The sequence below is a fragment of the Lithobates pipiens genome, unplaced genomic scaffold (assembly GCF_037356315.1).
Source record: "Lithobates pipiens isolate NorthernLeopardFrog02 unplaced genomic scaffold, aLitPip1_a1.2 Scaffold_3, whole genome shotgun sequence".
NCBI classification, from domain to species: Eukaryota; Metazoa; Chordata; class Amphibia; order Anura; family Ranidae; genus Lithobates; species Lithobates pipiens.
In genome coordinates, this window is record NW_027507790.1 from 226133798 (window position 1) to 226150997 (window position 17200).

At 44.3% G+C, this 17200-nt stretch overlaps 1 protein-coding gene across 1 annotated transcript in view; it reads right to left on the minus strand.

Annotated features, from left to right (window-relative positions):
- Positions 1-17200, minus strand: part of WDR70 (WD repeat domain 70) — a 436397-nt gene that overhangs the window by 401356 nt on the left and 17841 nt on the right. Inside the window, exon 5 of the mRNA XM_077462835.1 lies at positions 11554-11650. Coding sequence (XP_077318961.1) covers positions 11554-11650 — 97 coding nt within the window. The remainder of the gene's footprint in view (positions 1-11553; positions 11651-17200) is intronic.

Genomic DNA, 17200 nt, shown 5'->3' on the forward strand with positions numbered 1-17200 from the left:
TAGACAGCGGCGGGATCCACAGGCAAGAGAGATTAAGAGGTCATGCTCCTAAGTGGCGGGACCGCGGCAGTCTGGATAGGACTGTCACTTGGTCCTGATTCGGACTGTGGCCTGCCATTTAGCGATGCCTGGTGTAGAACATGGCTGGGGGAACCCAGTACAGTGGGGCTGCATTTCCCCTTGCCTTCAATGTATAGAAATTGATATGTTACAGCCAAAAAGGCAGTAAGTAACATATAGGCTTTGGATAAAAGGCAAGGCCTCTAGTACTAACAAAATCTGGACATCTAGGTAGCCAGTGAAAGCTTCATGACCAGAGGCCTGAGTGGCCGAAGGTGGCCAAAATCAGTGTAGGCAGGCAGCAGACATGGATAAAAGATCAATCTTCCATGTGTCTCTTTGCAGCAGGTACAGCAGAAGGAAAATGCTTTCTTGATGATGTATAGAGTGAAAGAACATGACATACATATGTGCAACCCTCGACCCAGGAACGGAGAAATTTTGGCACCCACCAACCACTAAACAGAGGGAGTGCGTGATGCCTGGCCTTAACCAGAACAAGTCTGGAAAACGTCCACATAGAGCAGAGTACCGGAGGGTCACTTACAGGTTCACACCGCAACATCCAATCCAGCAAAGTCTGGATACGGCACAGTCCAAAAGCCAGGCTAAGGATAAACACGTCTGATAGCTGTGGGTCATTTAGGAAACACCAGCAGCTATACAGAGAAGACTCATTACTGAAGAGGAAAAAGGTTGCTAGATAAAAATCACATTAGCCTTTAAGGCTGGGTTCACACCTATGGATGTGGTTTCTCCGCATCCAAATCACATAGCAGGATAATGTGACCGGCTCTCTATGGAGCCAGTTCACATATCTCTGGGGTGGCTGCGGAGTGCACTGCACAGAAACTTGGCTCCATTTCAGGGCCGAATTCAGGCAAAGATTAGTGCCCGATTTGTCCCTGAAATGGAGAACAGGGGCGCACATGTTCCTGTGCAATCCGCAATGTGAGCCAAGCGTAAATTATCAGAGTTGAAAAAACAATGTCATTCCTTATAGGAGACTAGCAAAATACTGAGGCATGCTGGTAGTGGGAGGGATTATACTAGTGGTTACAGTTATTTGTTATATGCAGGCAGCTGTCAGTCAATATTGCATGCAGGTCAGTACTGCTTATCAAACTTTACGTTTCAGGTTCTAGAACTCAAAAAGGTAATCATAATCCAGTCTATAAATCAACTTCACCAAAAACCATTTAATAGAAGCATTTTTCATAAACAAGCTGTGACGGATTGTACACTAGACGACCCATGTAGTAGAAAGGTGTGCAACAGTACAATAAAGGGGGGACATAATGCACAGAATTAGGGCTGGAACAACTAATCGATAACTAATCGATTATGAAATTAATCGATTAATATTTTCATAATCGATTAATCGGCCAGTAACATAATGGGTTAAAAAAAAAAAACTAAAATGAGCCCTTTATAGTAAAAAAAGAGCAAATAATCGCTACTGTAGATTTTACTTGCACTGTTCTACAGTAAAAAAAAAAAAAATAAATAAATGAACCCCTTACAGTAGTGATTATCTGCTTTTTTCTACTATAAATAAAGGGCTAATTTTTTTTTTTAACCCCATTGCGTTACTAAACGTATTAGACCTGGTTCACATCTATGTGTTTATTGGTGCTTTTTGCAGAAATGCACTACAGTTGATTTACATGGTTTCCTATGGGACACGTTCACATCTGAAAGGGTCAGGGACTTTTAACACAATGGGCTGCTTTATTGGTTCAATATATTTCAGTGGAGAAGCTGCAGAAAAGCATGTAATGCGTTTTTGAAGCAATTTGTGTTTTTTAATCTGCCCAAAAAAAAATGCAAACTGCAGTAAAATCATGTGCGCAAAAATCAAAACGCACAGCAAAAAGCACTGCAGAAACAGATCAAAAGAAAACTGCATAGGTGTACCGAGCCTTATGCTGGCCACACAGATCAATTTTCAGATGAGAATATTCAGAGGAAAAATCTTTGTACATTCGCTGAATGAAAAAATTTTGTTTGAAATTTTCACTTTTTTTAACATTCTGTTTTTAAAATGAATGAAATTTCTGAACGAAAACCACATACACTGTCTGAAAATTCCTTTGACTAAGAAGTTTTCTATTATTTCCAAATTTTCCCGTCACTGTGGTTGAAAATGAACGTCAATTTGACACACTTTTTTTTTTTTTAAGGTTATTAACCGATTAATTGAAACAATAATCGGCCAACTAATCGATTATGAAAATAATCGTTAGTTGCAGCCCTACACAGAATAGTTATTTAAAGACAGTTTATAAAGAGTGATGCTATAGCATTTTTCTATATATTTGCCCCTTTTCAAACTGTCCTGCTACAGTATACAGTTGGCCCTATAAGGTATGTATAATGATTATCTCGATAAACTAAAACATGGTAACTTAGTCCTATTTACACCACTAATAAATTACAGTGTAGACATTGCTTGTTAACATAAGCAATACAGCAGATGAATGCAGCCCCATGTGCAGGCCATAAGAGGCACCAATGAAAACGTTGGCCCATAACAAACATCGCTCCACTACAACAGAGATCTCCAAACCTTTCAGTACAGAAGCTACACTATATTTCATAATTAAACACAAAAACTAAAAATAAATCCCCATCAGCATCCCCCCTTAAATTAGGGTCCCTCCTTCATCAGGGTCCTCATCACAGTCACCCATTACATTAGAAGTAGAACCCATAAGCAGCCTCGGCTGACCTTAATCCCCAATCAGTGTACATTAAGGAGATAGCACTGACCTAAAATGTGGGCTGGATAAAATCTTGTAGCGGGCCGGAGAATCCTGCATTATAGGACATATGGTAACAAGGAAGAACAATTATGTATGAGCCCCATTCCTTGGTAAAACATGGACCATGCAAGGGGTGAAAAAAATAAGACCACATCCAATCCCTTGCTAACGTTAAGCTCTTTTAATGCACATAAAGTTATGCCCCGTACACACGAGCAGATTTTCCGTCGGAAAAAACAAAACAAAAAAACTTGGGTGGTTTTTCCAATGGAATTCCGCTCAAGCTTGACTTGCATACACACGGTCACACAAAAGCTCTCTGAACTTTCCACCGTCAAGAACGCGGTGAAGTACAACAGTACGGCAAGCCAGGAAAATGAAGATCCATGCTTGCGAGCATTTCATGGAAAGGTTTCCGAGCATGCGTAGGAATTTTGTGCGTCAGAATTTGTACAGACAGACAATCGGAATTTCCCATCGGAACTTTTTCCGATCGAAAAATAGAGAACCTGCTCTCAGGCTTTTGCTAGCTGGAATTCTGCCAGCAAAAGTCCGATGGAGCATACACACGGTCGGAATTTCTGACCAAAAGCTCACATGCGACTTTTGCTGGCAGAATTTCTGATCGTGTCTATGGGGCTTTAGCTTAGGCATCACAAGCATTGGAATTGGGTATAACACTAAATAAATAAAAAAATGCATTAATATAGATAAAAAGAAATGCGCAGTTTTATATTTGCATACACATACAGCATATATGTATATGATCAGCTCAATAAAAAATCCTTGCATCAGAGTGTTAATATTCTAAAAACTTTGCTTATAGTTATAATTGGTAAATACACATTTCATAAAGGTCAGATCTGTTCCCTACGTTCCTGAACTGTGCCTTAAAGCGTTATTAAAGTCTCATTTTTTTTTTCCATTTAAGAATAACAAACAAATCTTCCTCCTCTTTAGGTCCCTCGCCAGCGCACCTGGTTCCTCCTTCCTGCTGAGTGCCCCCCACAGCAAGCAGCTTGCTATGGGGGAGCACCCGAGCCGAGACGCTGTTCTGCGCATCCATTCAGACACAGAGCCGTGGTTCAGTCCCACCCCCTTTCTTCATTGGCTCGCTGACTTTGATTGACAGCCTGAAGGAGCCAATGGCGGTTCTGGTAAGTATTGGGGGGGCTTCTGCACAATAATTTTTTTTTTCTCTTAATACATAGAATGCATTATCATAAAAAACCTTCTGCCTTTAAAACCACTTTAAGTGTACAAGTGCGGGGGGGGCGTGACCGGATGTGATCGCGGCAGCAAGCTTTTCTACACAGCTCCGCTCATCCTGCTACTATCCGTGATTTTGGAGCGCAGCCGGCCGGGAATACAAGGCACCATAGTCCGGGGGAAAGTGTACTGGCTCCGGAGATGCGTTCATCGGCATCTAAACAGCAGCGCAGGGCCCAGAAAGAGCAACGCCGCACTCGCTCCTCACAGGACACGGCCGGAAGTCCCGCCCCCGCCATCTTGTCTTCACAGAGGGCAGAGCAGTGTGTAGCGCGGCCGTGGGACGGGATGGAGCATTCTGCTCCTGCAGCGGAATTGGGAGCAGAAGGTGAGGGGCTTGAGGACCATCCTGTAGCGGTGGATGCTGAGGCGATCACGAGACCTATACTGGAAGCCATTAATGTCAGTAAGTCTGAGCTGATGGGGCGAATCGATCATTTGTCCTCTGAATGCACACTGATACGCCATGACCTAGACAAGATCCGGGGCAGACTTACTACAGTGGAGGACAGGGTGTCTGGAGTTGAAGATGCCACACATTCACAGGCAGCCCAGGTAGCTGAACTCCGTGACATGGTGCGGAACCTCCAACGCAGACGGATGACGCCAAAGACCGTCAAAGGCGCAACAATGTAAGGGTGGTGGGCCTGGCGGAGGGATCAGAAGGGGACAAGCCGGTGGAGTTTGCTGAGGCTTTGTTCAAAAAATTATTTTCCCTGGAAGATTTACCCCCCACTTATGTGGTCGAACGGGCGCACAGGGTCCCGACGGGCAGGCGGCCACCAGGGGCGTTCCCACGACCTTTTCTTGTCAGATTCCTGAACTACAGGGATAGAGACATGATCCTGGCCAAGTCTAGAAGAACACAAGAACTGTTGTATGAGAATTCCAAGTTAATGCTATTCCCTGACTTCTCTGCCGCCACACAACAACAACGCCGATCCTTTACAGATGTCCGCAAGAGGCTACGCGCGAAGGAGATACCATACAGTATGCTATACCCGAGCAGGCTTCGAATCCAACACAAAGGCAGTGTGAAATTTTTTGACAACCCTGCGGAGGCCTGTGACTGGATGGACAAAGAACTGGCTTAAAGGCATGGGACGTTGGGCGCGGAGTTATTAATCAGCCATGGCTGTGGCGGAATATTGTGCCTGTTGCACACTTCTGTGAAAAGTTGTCCGACACGAGGACTGGCCCACTGATGCCTAGAGAGTTATTCAGCATCCTGTTGGTGGAGACGGAGCCATGAGTCGGGGGTCCTCCGGCAGAACACCCCCGCCGGCAGACAGTGGAATGGAACGCGACCCTCCCATTGCTCCGGAACATTTTTAGACGTACCTGCAACAAGGGTGGAGGAGGCTCGTGCTGCATCATACGGTACTCTGGGGTTGCTTGAAGGGGGGGTGGGTTTTCCCCGGAGGGGTCGGGGAGCCCACGGTCCCTTTACTCTTCACGTTTTTTTCCTATTTTTCCATCTGAGTTTCCACTTATGTTTACCCGAGGCTACTCATCCAATCATCCTTATGTTTTTGTCCCTTTGCCTTTGACTTTTTTTTTTTTTTCTCTTTTTTTTTTTTATTATTATTTTTCTTTTTTCCCTGATCTCAACCACTTGTATGGGACTATGTTGGCACGTATCTGTGCCCTGGTGCGTGCTGTGCTCCAATAGTATGCGCACTTCCTGGAGCTTAGGACCAAGGAAGACACGACGGAGGAGATGTTGCCAGACTTTCGATTACAGCGGTTGGATCTCACCGCAAGTTTTTGCTGGTTTCGTTATGGGAGGAAGCTTCATATCAGGACACTTTGGTTTGATTTTAAAACGGGTGCTGGTATAAGAGCAGGGGTGGGAATTCGGTTTGTCACGACTCAGTCTCGGGAAGGAGGTATGGTTCCTTAAGTTAAGGTTTTATGCCATGGTACCGGTGGTCCGGCATGTGGGAGTTTGGTCTGACCTGCACTGTACGAGTGTTATTCTGTTGTGGGATAATGGTGGATAGGTTGGATATTGTCTCTTGGAACGTCCGAGGCCTCAATCACAAATTTAAGAGGGCCTCGGTTTTCCAATATTTGAAACAATACAAACCCCATATAATACTTTTCCAAGATGGAGCCAAAGTATTGACTATGCGGAAGCCGTGGATTCAGAAAGCTTTGCATTCCACATATTCCACTTACGCAAGGGGAGTGTCCATGCTTATTAGCAAGGCTATTGCCTGCACGGTACATCAAGTTATTACTGACCGGGGGGGACGATATGTGGCGGTGGTGCTGGAAGTGTACTACCAGAAGATATTGTTGGTCAATGTGTATATACCCCCCCCATTCCAGGTTCAATTATTATATGATATGTTTGCCAGCTTGGCTGAATTTTTACATCTACCCATGGTGGTATTGGGGGATTTCAATGCTACACTGGATGCGGTATTGGATTCCTCCAACCCAAGTAGGGGAGGTTCAACCGAACTAAACAATTGGGCCATGGGGGTGGGACTGACGGAACTGTGGAGATGAGGTGTCCGGTGGCCAGATGCTATTCTCATGTGTCCTCAGCCCATGGGTCAGCGGCGAGAATCGATCTGGCCTTTGGTAACGACAGGTTGCTGCACAGTGTGGAAAGGGTGGAATATTTGCCGGGGGGCATATCGGATCATAATCCTCTCTCCCTCACCCTGTCGTTTCCGACTGGATCCGGGAAGAGGGGATGGAGGTTGTCTGCCAGTTGGTTACAGAAGGAAGACGTGCTCTCCCAGCTTAACCCTGCTTTTCAACATTACTGGTCGGAGAACATGGACACCTCGGATCCACCTGTGGTGTGGGATGCCTTTAAGGCAGTTGCCAGGGGCGAATGTATATCAGCAATAAAAACAGCTCGGGTCAATGATAACGAGGAATTCCTCTGTTTGAAGCAGAAGGAGCGGGAGTGTGCGGAGGCTCATGCAGGGTCCCCGACGGGGGCCACTCTTGAGCATCTCATGACGGCTAGGAGGAGTTTGTCGCTTCATATTAAAGAATTGACTAGCACTGAATGGACCACTACTGCCCACAGAGTGTTTGCTGAAGGGGACAAAAATGGAAAGCTCCTGGCCACATTGGTGGCTGATAGGCCGCCCCTGGTGCACATTCCTAAAATTAGAACTGCATCAGGTGCCTTGGTTTCTGACCCAACCTTAATAATGCAGGAGTTTGTGACCTTTTTCACGAAACTGTACCGGCCCATCCCTAGGTATGACCCTGGAGCTCTGGACTCCCTATTAGGGGGTCTGCCAATCCCACAACTGGCGGAAGACGACTGCTTGACCCTTGATTCCCCCATTACGCTTACGGAAATTCAAAAGGCAATTTTCTCGTTTCCACCCAATAAGGCCCCCGGGACCGGATGGTTTTCCAATAGAATTTTATAAAGGTAAATGTAGAGCTTTTGGCCCCGCGATTTAATTGGCTGCTACAGCACTGTCTTGATGTGACCTCACTGCCGCCCTCCATGATGGAGGCTTATATGCTTCTATTGTTGAAACCGGGGAAAGATCCTACTGAGTGTGCATCCTATCGTCCCATAGCTCTCCTAAACACGGATCTTAAGGTCCTCACGAAAGTCCCAGCGACCAGACTTGCCAAGGTCATTCAGACGGTGGTGAACAGCGACCAGACAGGGTTCATGCCTGGCAAATCAACAGACACAAACATAAGGAGACTTTTTACCCATCTGCAGCTCCCGCCAACAGACTCTGACTGTAGAATTGTGGTGTCCATAGACATAGAAAAAGCGTTTGATTCTATCGATTGGGAATATATGCTTAGAGTGCTAAAAGTCATGGGTTTTGGGCCACAGTTTTGTAAATGGGTGTCCATGTTGTACACGAATCCTAAGGTGGCTGTTAGAGTGGGAGCGAGGACCTCTGATTTTTTTGCGGTGGGCAGGGGCAACCAGGCAAGGTTGCCCCGTTGTCTCCCTTTTTATTTGCCCTGGCTATGGAGCCCCTGGCCATCGCACTCAGGTCGGCAGAGGGGATTCAGGCCATCAGGGTGAGGTCTATCAGGGAGACTTTAGCCCTCTATGCGGATGATATGCTTTTGTTCCTTAATGACCCGGAGGAGTCTTTGAAAGAGGCGCTGGCTGTCTTTGACAGATTCGCCGTCTATTCGGGTCTTAGAGTGAACTGGACGAAGTCATCCATCCTGCCGGTGGATGAAAAGGCCAAAGCCAGGATGGATCCACACTTGCCACTTCAATGGGTGGATTCCATTAAATATTTGGGTGTAACGGTCACTCCCCGGGTGCGCGACTATTTCTCCTTGAACCTGCTTCCCTTGCTGGGTCTCCTTAAGCATAAAACGCAGGCCTGGGTTAGACTGCCCCTGTCCCTTGTGGGCAGAATCAGTTTACTTAAAATGAAGCTGCTTCCGGTAATCCTATATTATCTGAGACATGCCCCGGTCTGGATACCAATGTCCTTTTTCAAACAATTAGAGGGGATTATAAATACATTTCTCTGGTCGCCAAAGTCACCTCGGATCGGGTTGAAGGTCCTACAGGAACCAACAGATGGGGGTGGCTTGGCAGTTCCGGATTGGTTCAAATATTACCTAGCGGGCCAGATGGTGTTTGCACGCCGGTGGCTGCTGTCCGACGACGGTGACGCGGCGACGGTACTGGAAGCCGCACACTTAGGTTCGTACGAAAGCTTACGCCTGGCACTTTTTCGGGGAACTAATTCAGATTTGCCCATCACCGTAACCATGACGGCCACGATTAGGGCATGGGAAAAGGCACATACTTTGGCTGCCCCTAGTTATAAGGGAATATCTCCGTCCACACCTCTGTGGATGAATAGGAGGCTCCCCCATTTCTATGGGCTACCTGATCCAATGTTATGGGCGATTAGAGGCATAAAGACGCTCGGAGACATTACTAACCTAGGGGAATTGCAGTCTTTTTCGCAGCTAGAAACTAGGCATGATCTGCCTAACTCGTATTTTTTCCGTTTTTTCCAACTCAGGCACGCATATCATGCTCAATTTGAGGAGTTGAAGGTGGCATCTCTGCCTTCGACGCTCGAATTATTGCTATCCCGGGAGGACCTATCAAAAACGCTCTCCGTAACTTATAAGGAGTTCTTTAAATGTTCGCCTAAGGCAGTCACTAGGTGCAGGACTAAATGGGAAATGGAGGTCCCTGATCTACAGACGGAGGACTGGGACGATCTCTGGGCTCAACCTTTTCGGCATCTTGTGTCGGCCAGGGATCGCCTAATACAATTTAAGTTCTTACATAGAAGCTACTACACACCGGCCAGATTAGCCAGGATATATGGATTAACGACGGCAGAGTGTTGGAGATGTGCTTTTTCTCCGGCCGATGCCGACCATATATTCTGGAGCTGTGCTCACATTAGGAGGTTTTGGCAGGAGGTTACCTCCTGTATATCGGAGGTAGTGGCAGTACAGATCCCCCTGACGGTGCGGGTCTGCCTATTGGGCTTGGTAGAGGAGGTGGTGCCGTCTAGGGCACTGCGAACATTGATTACCATCCTGCTATTCTATGGTAAAAAGGCCATCCTACTTAAGTGGAAGAATAAACAGGCTCCGAGTATAGGTTTTTGGAAACATCTAATCAATGCTATGCTGCCGTATTATAAAACGACATACAGGGTGCGGGGAACTGTACACAAATTTGATAGGGTTTGGAGAGCCTGGTACGAAGCGGAGGGCACTGCGGGCTAGGCCCCAGGGACTTGCTGTGCTGGGGTTGGCTAAGACAACAGGGTCCTGTTGATTACGGTTTAGAGGTTGTCCTGAACAAGGAAATGGGGAGTGCATTGTAATGATATACTGCTTATAACTGATATGTTGTAGATGGCTGTCGGTACACCGGCTCATAAGTAATAGTTTTTGATGAACTGCAGGAACCTGGATCCGAGGTACTAGTCCGAGTATTTTTGGGGGGCTGAGTCATGACAAACAGGGGGAGGGGGGGGGGGGTTGTTAGTAGTTAGTCAAATTGTTTATATGTTAGGCCCTGCGAGGCCAACGGTTGGGGTACTGCTATGTTGGCAGGACTCAACCTGTGTTGTAAATGTTCTTATAAATTGAAAACTCAATAAACAGAAGTTTAAAAAAAAAAAAAAAAAAAAAAAGTGTAGAAGTGCGGCACAGTGAGTACAAGATTTGCAGCAGGTTAGCGTCCTCAAAATTTCACATGCCACAGGTCAACTTATAATACAGTTTCTCTCTCTCTGTTACTTAGGAAAATACATAATCTTTAACTTCTGCAGCTTATCGATCTATGCAAACATTATATTCTGTCCAGTTTGTACACAATTAATACACTCACATAACATAGATGGAAATTTCCAAAGCTCTTATTGAACATTAAAACCCTTCAGTAACAGCTTAAAAGGATAGGTTCACTTTTTTTTTTAAAGTTTTTATTTTTTTATATATATATATATATATATATATATATATATATATATATATATATAATTATTTTTTAAATCATAATAAACATCTTTTAGAGGTAAAAAAATTTAATGATAAATAAAATGTGCATTTATTATTATTTTTTATTTCTTCTTTTTTTTTTTCGACGCATTTCTTCAGCAGAACATGGATGTAATCTCAGGCTCCTTGCAGACTGTCAGTGTTGCTGTCTGCCCATACCTTGTACAGGCAGGCAGTTACTGAATGACAGGAAGAATCATTTAACTACCAAGAACGCTCATCGGTGTCCTGGTAGTTCATTGAGAACTACAAGCCACCAGCCACTATGGCTGGCGGTACTTGTAGTTCCCCCAATTCACTCTATGAATGAATAATGCAGCCGGGTGGATAGAGCACCACAGATTTGCGCTTTTTTTTAAATTGTGACAGTAGGTGCGGGGAGAAAATCTCTGTCCCGCTGTCACAATAGATCGGGGAGAGGCTGCAGTAACATGTTACATGTTCCACCCTAAAAACGGGTGGGACATGTAACATGTTCCCAAAAGTGAATCCTTTGATACACTGTGGACAATAAACATAAGATGGCTATTCTACTTGCCAAAGCATTTGTTTGTCCATACATTCCTGAGATCTACACAGCTAAAATAAACAGCACAGCCAGCCTGCAGATCTGAATATTCTCTACTGCAGTTATTAAACAGGTAAAGCCCCGTACACATAGGTCATATGCCGGGCAACATTTGGCCTGTGTGTATGGCAGCAGCTGGCTTTTGTCGGATAAGCATGCTGGAAAGCCAGCAGCGAACCAGCTCCCGATCAACTCCCTGGCATGGACCTATAATTGGACAGTGAAGGAACAGCATTAGACAGATAAGGTTATCTTTCTGATCTCACATTCTGTCAGCTTGTTTATGTAGCAGTGCATAATTGAAGAACTGGACCAGCTCAGCTCATAGGGGGAGGAGCAGACTACTGATGGGCAGAACCAACAATAATCATCATTTATACTCACGTCATCGTCATCCTCTTCATCATCCTCATCACTATCTTTGAAACCTGGAGGAAGGGGAGGTCCAATGATCTCATCCTCTGAACTGTCTTCTGAGTCACTACAATGAAACATACATACACCTTATAGTGAATGGATGTACGAATATCAATACTAATGTCAACTATCACAGCCAGCAAAACCAAATAATAAAATATGAGTCAAAGCAGAACGTAAGTTGCAATTAGCCACTATTTACTGAATTAGAAAGAAATACAAGGATTACACATTCAATGATATGAAAGCCATACAACACAAGTAAAAAAACTAGGGCTGCTACTGATTAAAATTTTTGTGTTCGATTAATTAAATATTTTTTTTTTAAATCGACTAATTTCGATTAATTATAACACACATACAGATCCAACTACTTTTAGCTGATCTCCTTGCATTGCAACTCTGCATTAGTCAGTGGTAAATGTGGTATACACTATATACCAGGGCTCGACAAAACCCGGGCGCCAGGTCGCATTTGCGACTAGAATTAGCGACCTGGCGCCTGGGGCAGCACAGCTGGGGGTATCCTGTCTCCGTGGACCCCCCGGCGTGATCCCATCGGGCCGTTCCGCCGGCGGCCGGTAATTGAGGCCGCGGCTTTGAGGCCTTCTGTGGTCCTATGATTCCTTCTGGAATCTGGCGTCCTCTTGTGGTGGCCATTGGTATGACAACCAGCAATGCTAATGGAGCTTCCTCTGCCTGTTTTTTTATTGCCTGCCTATCTTCTTCCTTTTATTTAGAACCCCCTAAACAATATATATATATATATATATATATATTTTATTCTAACACCCTAGAGAATAAAATGGTGGTTGTTGCAATACTGTCTGTCACACCGTATTTGCGCAGCGGACTTACAAGCGCACTTTTTTTGGGAAAAATAATTTATTTAATAAAAAAATAAGACCACAGTAAAGTTAGCCCAATTTTTTTTTATATTGTTAAAAGATAATGTTACGCTGAGTAAATTGATACCCAACATGTCACGCTTCAAAATTGCGCCCGCTCATGGAATGGCGACAAACTTTTACCCTTTAAAATCTCCATAGGCGACGTTTAAAAAAATTCTACAGGTTGCATGTTTTGAGTTACAGAGGAGGTCTAGGTCTAGAATTATTGCTCTCGCTCTACCGATCATGGCAATACCTCCTATGTGGGGTTTGAACAACGCTTTAATATGCGGGCGGGACAGGGCGCGTTTAAAAAAAAAAAAAAATTTCTTATTTTAACTTTTTTTTTTTCCTTCACTGTTCTTTTAAAAAAAAAAAAATTGTGTCACTTTTATTCTTATTACAAGGAATGTAAAAATCCCTTGTAATAGAAAAAGCATGAAAGGTCCTCTTAAATATGAGATCTGGGGTCAGAAAGACCTCAGATCTCATATTTACACTAAAATGCAATTAAAAAAAAAATTGTCATTTGAAAAAAAATTAAAAATAAAATGTCCCTCTAAGAGCTATGGGCAATGACTTGGAGACAGGTGGGGGCGGCGGCGCTATCTTCCCCTCACTCGTCTCCATGTCAGGCCAGGGACAGGTCCGGATTGCCGTTACAGACCTGGCTCCTAACTTTTTAAGCTGGCTCTTAGATTCCAAGCAAATTTATCAAGCCCTGCTATATACAGTCACCCGACACTAGTTAGTTTCCACAATCCATGACTTAACTTTACAGTTAACACAAATACGTTTTAAATTCAAACTGTAGCACGGACGTAAGTCTTTTTTTTTTTCACAGTAGCGTGACAATCCCTCCACCTCCGGTCTAACTAATCACTCTCACCTTATGGCATGGACCCCTGTGCAAACAGGTGGTCATGTAAGCGGGTATCAAAAGGGTTAACACGGACCATAAACTTTTCTCACGTCTCCTTAGATCTCAGTAAGGACGCTGGGTCATGGGTAGAAAGAAAAGATCTATGTGCTCACCGCTTAAGTATAAGATTTAATTTTTGTGTTCAAACACAAACTACTCACATAAAGATGATAAAAACACAGCATGTAAAGCCTACAATCGTGTTAGTTCCGTAGGGCAGCAGCGGGTGACGTCATGCATAGCTCCTCCCCCGTACGCGTTACATTCAATCAGAACTTCGAAGTCACCAGACTCCTCCCTTCTTCCCTTCCTTAGCAGATGGAGGCACTTGGGGAAAGGGTGGGGGGGGGGAGGGGTATAGTAAAGTGACATCGATGTCACTGGATCTCCAACGGAACTCCCTGAAGACCCGTAAGCCAGCGGAGAGGTGAGTACTGATCAAAAGAATTTTGACTGGGTTTATTGATAACTACAAGCCGACAGCCGCTAAGGATGTCGGGACTTGTAGTTCATTCAAACACACAGAGCTGAGTGTCTGAATGACATGACCGTGTGGGCGGAGCCCCACACGGCTGCGCCGATTAAAAAAACTGATAGCTAGTACAGGGAACTTCTCCCTTTACTGCTGCCACAGGGAGGGGCAGTGGGCTATGCATGCAGCACCTAAAATCGGGTGGAACATGTAACATGTTCCCAAAGGTGAACTTATCCATTAACCCTTAGTTTACTATATTCAGCCCTAATTATCTCCTTATTCTCCATCTCCCTTCAACAAATAATTTCCCTGATGATTATTTTGTTTGTTGCTAATTTATTAAATATTTATAGTTAAAAACAGTTTGTGGTTTGTCAAGATTTAACATAAATTTACACAATTCCCAAAAAAAGCAAAATTAAAACAAAATAATATAAATAAAATAAAATCGATTTCATTTCTAAATAACTTTACAATGCTTTGTACCAGAATCATAACTGTGGTGTCATTTTAAACAGGATAAATAACAGGTTTAAAATGCACACTTTATGTGCAGTGATACCATTTATTATAAAACTAACACTCCAAAAAGTAGTGCATTTTGTTTAGTGTTGTTGCATTTTATTTTCTAAGAATTGTGAAAAAAACAAAAAATTATTTTGCAAGATAATATCATGAAAAGAAAAAGAAAGCGTTATTTTTCCAAATGCACACTATAATATATATATATATATATACACATGTACATATACATATACATACATACATACACACACACACACACACACACACACACACACACACACACAATTTTAATAATAAGACACTCACCTGTCCCACGGTCCAGTGATGCTGGCTCCTCTCCGAAGCGCCGACATTCTAACTGCTGTGCGCTGTGAGTGGTCAGGCAATCTTTTAGGACCTGTGACGTGTCCCAGAAGATTGCAAGGGAGGGAGAGGGGAGAGGTGAACTTCCTTCGGGCGCCGCAGAGCCCGGGGAGGAAGTGGGAACTGGGTGCTCATAAAAAAACTGGGTATGCGCGCTCTCCTCCCCCCCCCCCAAAGAAATGACATGCCAAATTTGGCATGTCAGTGGGTCACCATCATTTAAAGCAGAAGTTCAATTTTTGGGTGGAGCTCCGATTTACAGAGGAGCTCCAATTGTTTTTTCTGAAACATCAGTCGTCATCTACAATAACTAAAGCTGCTGACTTAATAAACAGACACTTAATTGATCCCGCTCATTGCTGGTCTTCGAGTCCAGACACCAGCACCTTAACTGTGGGCAGCCTACTGTGACTTCATGCGGTTTCACAGCCGTGGTGCCCACTGCACATGTGCGAGCCAGGAACAGGCAAAGTGGTTAAAAAAAAACCTGCCCTGCAGGAGCAATGTCACACTTTTACTTTAAAGTAGTAAACTTTGGTTGCGGTGGTACATGGTCCCAGCCAGATTGGCCGCTTTTGTTCCGGGAGCTCCGTCCCATTGTTTTAGAGGATGCGGCCAGGTGGGGACCACCTACCATATTTGGTGGTCATGCCCGAAGGTCAGAAGGTTTTGGATTAGAGTGTTTAATTTTGTCTATACTATCACAGGACTGAACCTGAGGAAATCACCTAAGCTGGCCCTCTTGGGGGGAAAGGCGGCAGAGGCTTCCAGGCCTCAGCAGCGGCTCCTTACCTTTATATTTATTTCAGCTAAGATCACCATAGCTCGTAACTGGAGATCAGCCGCACTACCGATAGCCCAGCTTAAACATAAAATGTCATGGCTAATGCTAAACGAACGGTTATCCGCACTGTCACAAGACAGGATGAAAATGTTCTATAGAATTTGGGATCCATGGATTGTCTATCTAACTAATGGTTCCGGGACACATGCTGTTTAACGTTGTCACGGTAACATGAGTTTGAGGATCCAGGACTACACCCAGTTCTCCCCCTTTCCCTCTTTTTTTCCGCCTTTTTCTACTCGCTACTCTTTTCTCTTTCCCTGCTATAGGGTCTTTCCTCTTTTCTTTACTGTTCTCTGTTGAATTCTTTATATCTCTCATTTAGCGGTGCTAGCTAAATGACTGGATATTTATATCACTCTAGAGGTAACAGCTCCGGCAGCTGGGATCCTATGTGATCCGGGGTTATTGGATAAGGCACCTATTTCGCTGCCGCCAGCATGTTTATGGAACTGACCGGTGTGTTAGCCCATTATGCATTGTGCTTGATGTAATACGTTGCCGCATTAATGAGACTATTGTTTGTATTGCACTGAAAACCTTTAATAAAAATATTGAAACATAAAGTAGTAAACTTTGAAAAAAAATCCCCCCTGCAAGGTAAAGGCATAATGTGCTAGTTTGCACCACATACTAGCACATTATGAAAGACTTAACTTGACACTGGGTTCACACTAGAACACGCAGCGGCTCACAGCAGGAGTCCGGTGCATCCCCATTCCCAATTTAGGTCAGATTTTAGCCCGAATCTGGACCTGAAACGGACCAAAAGACGCACGGGATTCCTGTGCAATTCGCACCGGAGCCGCTGCAGAGATGTGTGAACCTGCTCCATAGAGAGCCAGTCACAATCTCCTGCTATGCGAATTGGATGCGGGGAAACCCACATCCAATTTGCAGAAGCATGAACCCAGCCTGAAAAAAAGGCCTGCAGCAGTGCGCTGTCACCGCTGCACAGGCTTCCATCTTCATCCGGTCTTTCTTCCTGATTTGCAGGCTGTGGATACAGCTGAGCTGCGATGACGGCACTCCTGCGGATGTGCATGATAGTCGTGGCCTTGGCACAGAGCTCTGAAGGAGCGCATGCCCTGGTGACGTCACAAACTGCCCACTAGAATATCTCTTAAACAGTACACGTTTAGGAGTTAAACATTACCTGTAGGTTAAATGAATATCATAAGCTTACCTGTGGGTAAAAATGAAAAAATACAGTTTACTATCTCTTTAAACTAAATTGCAAGCAGATGTTAAAAAATAAAAATAAAAAACACAACACACACAACATTGAATGCAGATATGCATTTATCAATCAATATATGTATTTTAAATAGCTTTAAAAGATATTTAAAACTGGTTTCATCCATTTGTAATCTGCTGTACAACAGCACTCAGACTGGTAGAGGGAGGGGCAGCACTAGAGGCCAATCAGGTGTGTTACAAGAGCGAGGCCCTTGTCATTCTGTTACTGCTCCTTCTTTGTCCATTTGCAAGATAGGGGTTGGGAAATGACTGAACTCTACTGCCTAACTGCAGTATGGCACAGTTGTATAAATCTACTGACAGCAAAGACAGCTCCCATATATGGATTTTGTGTC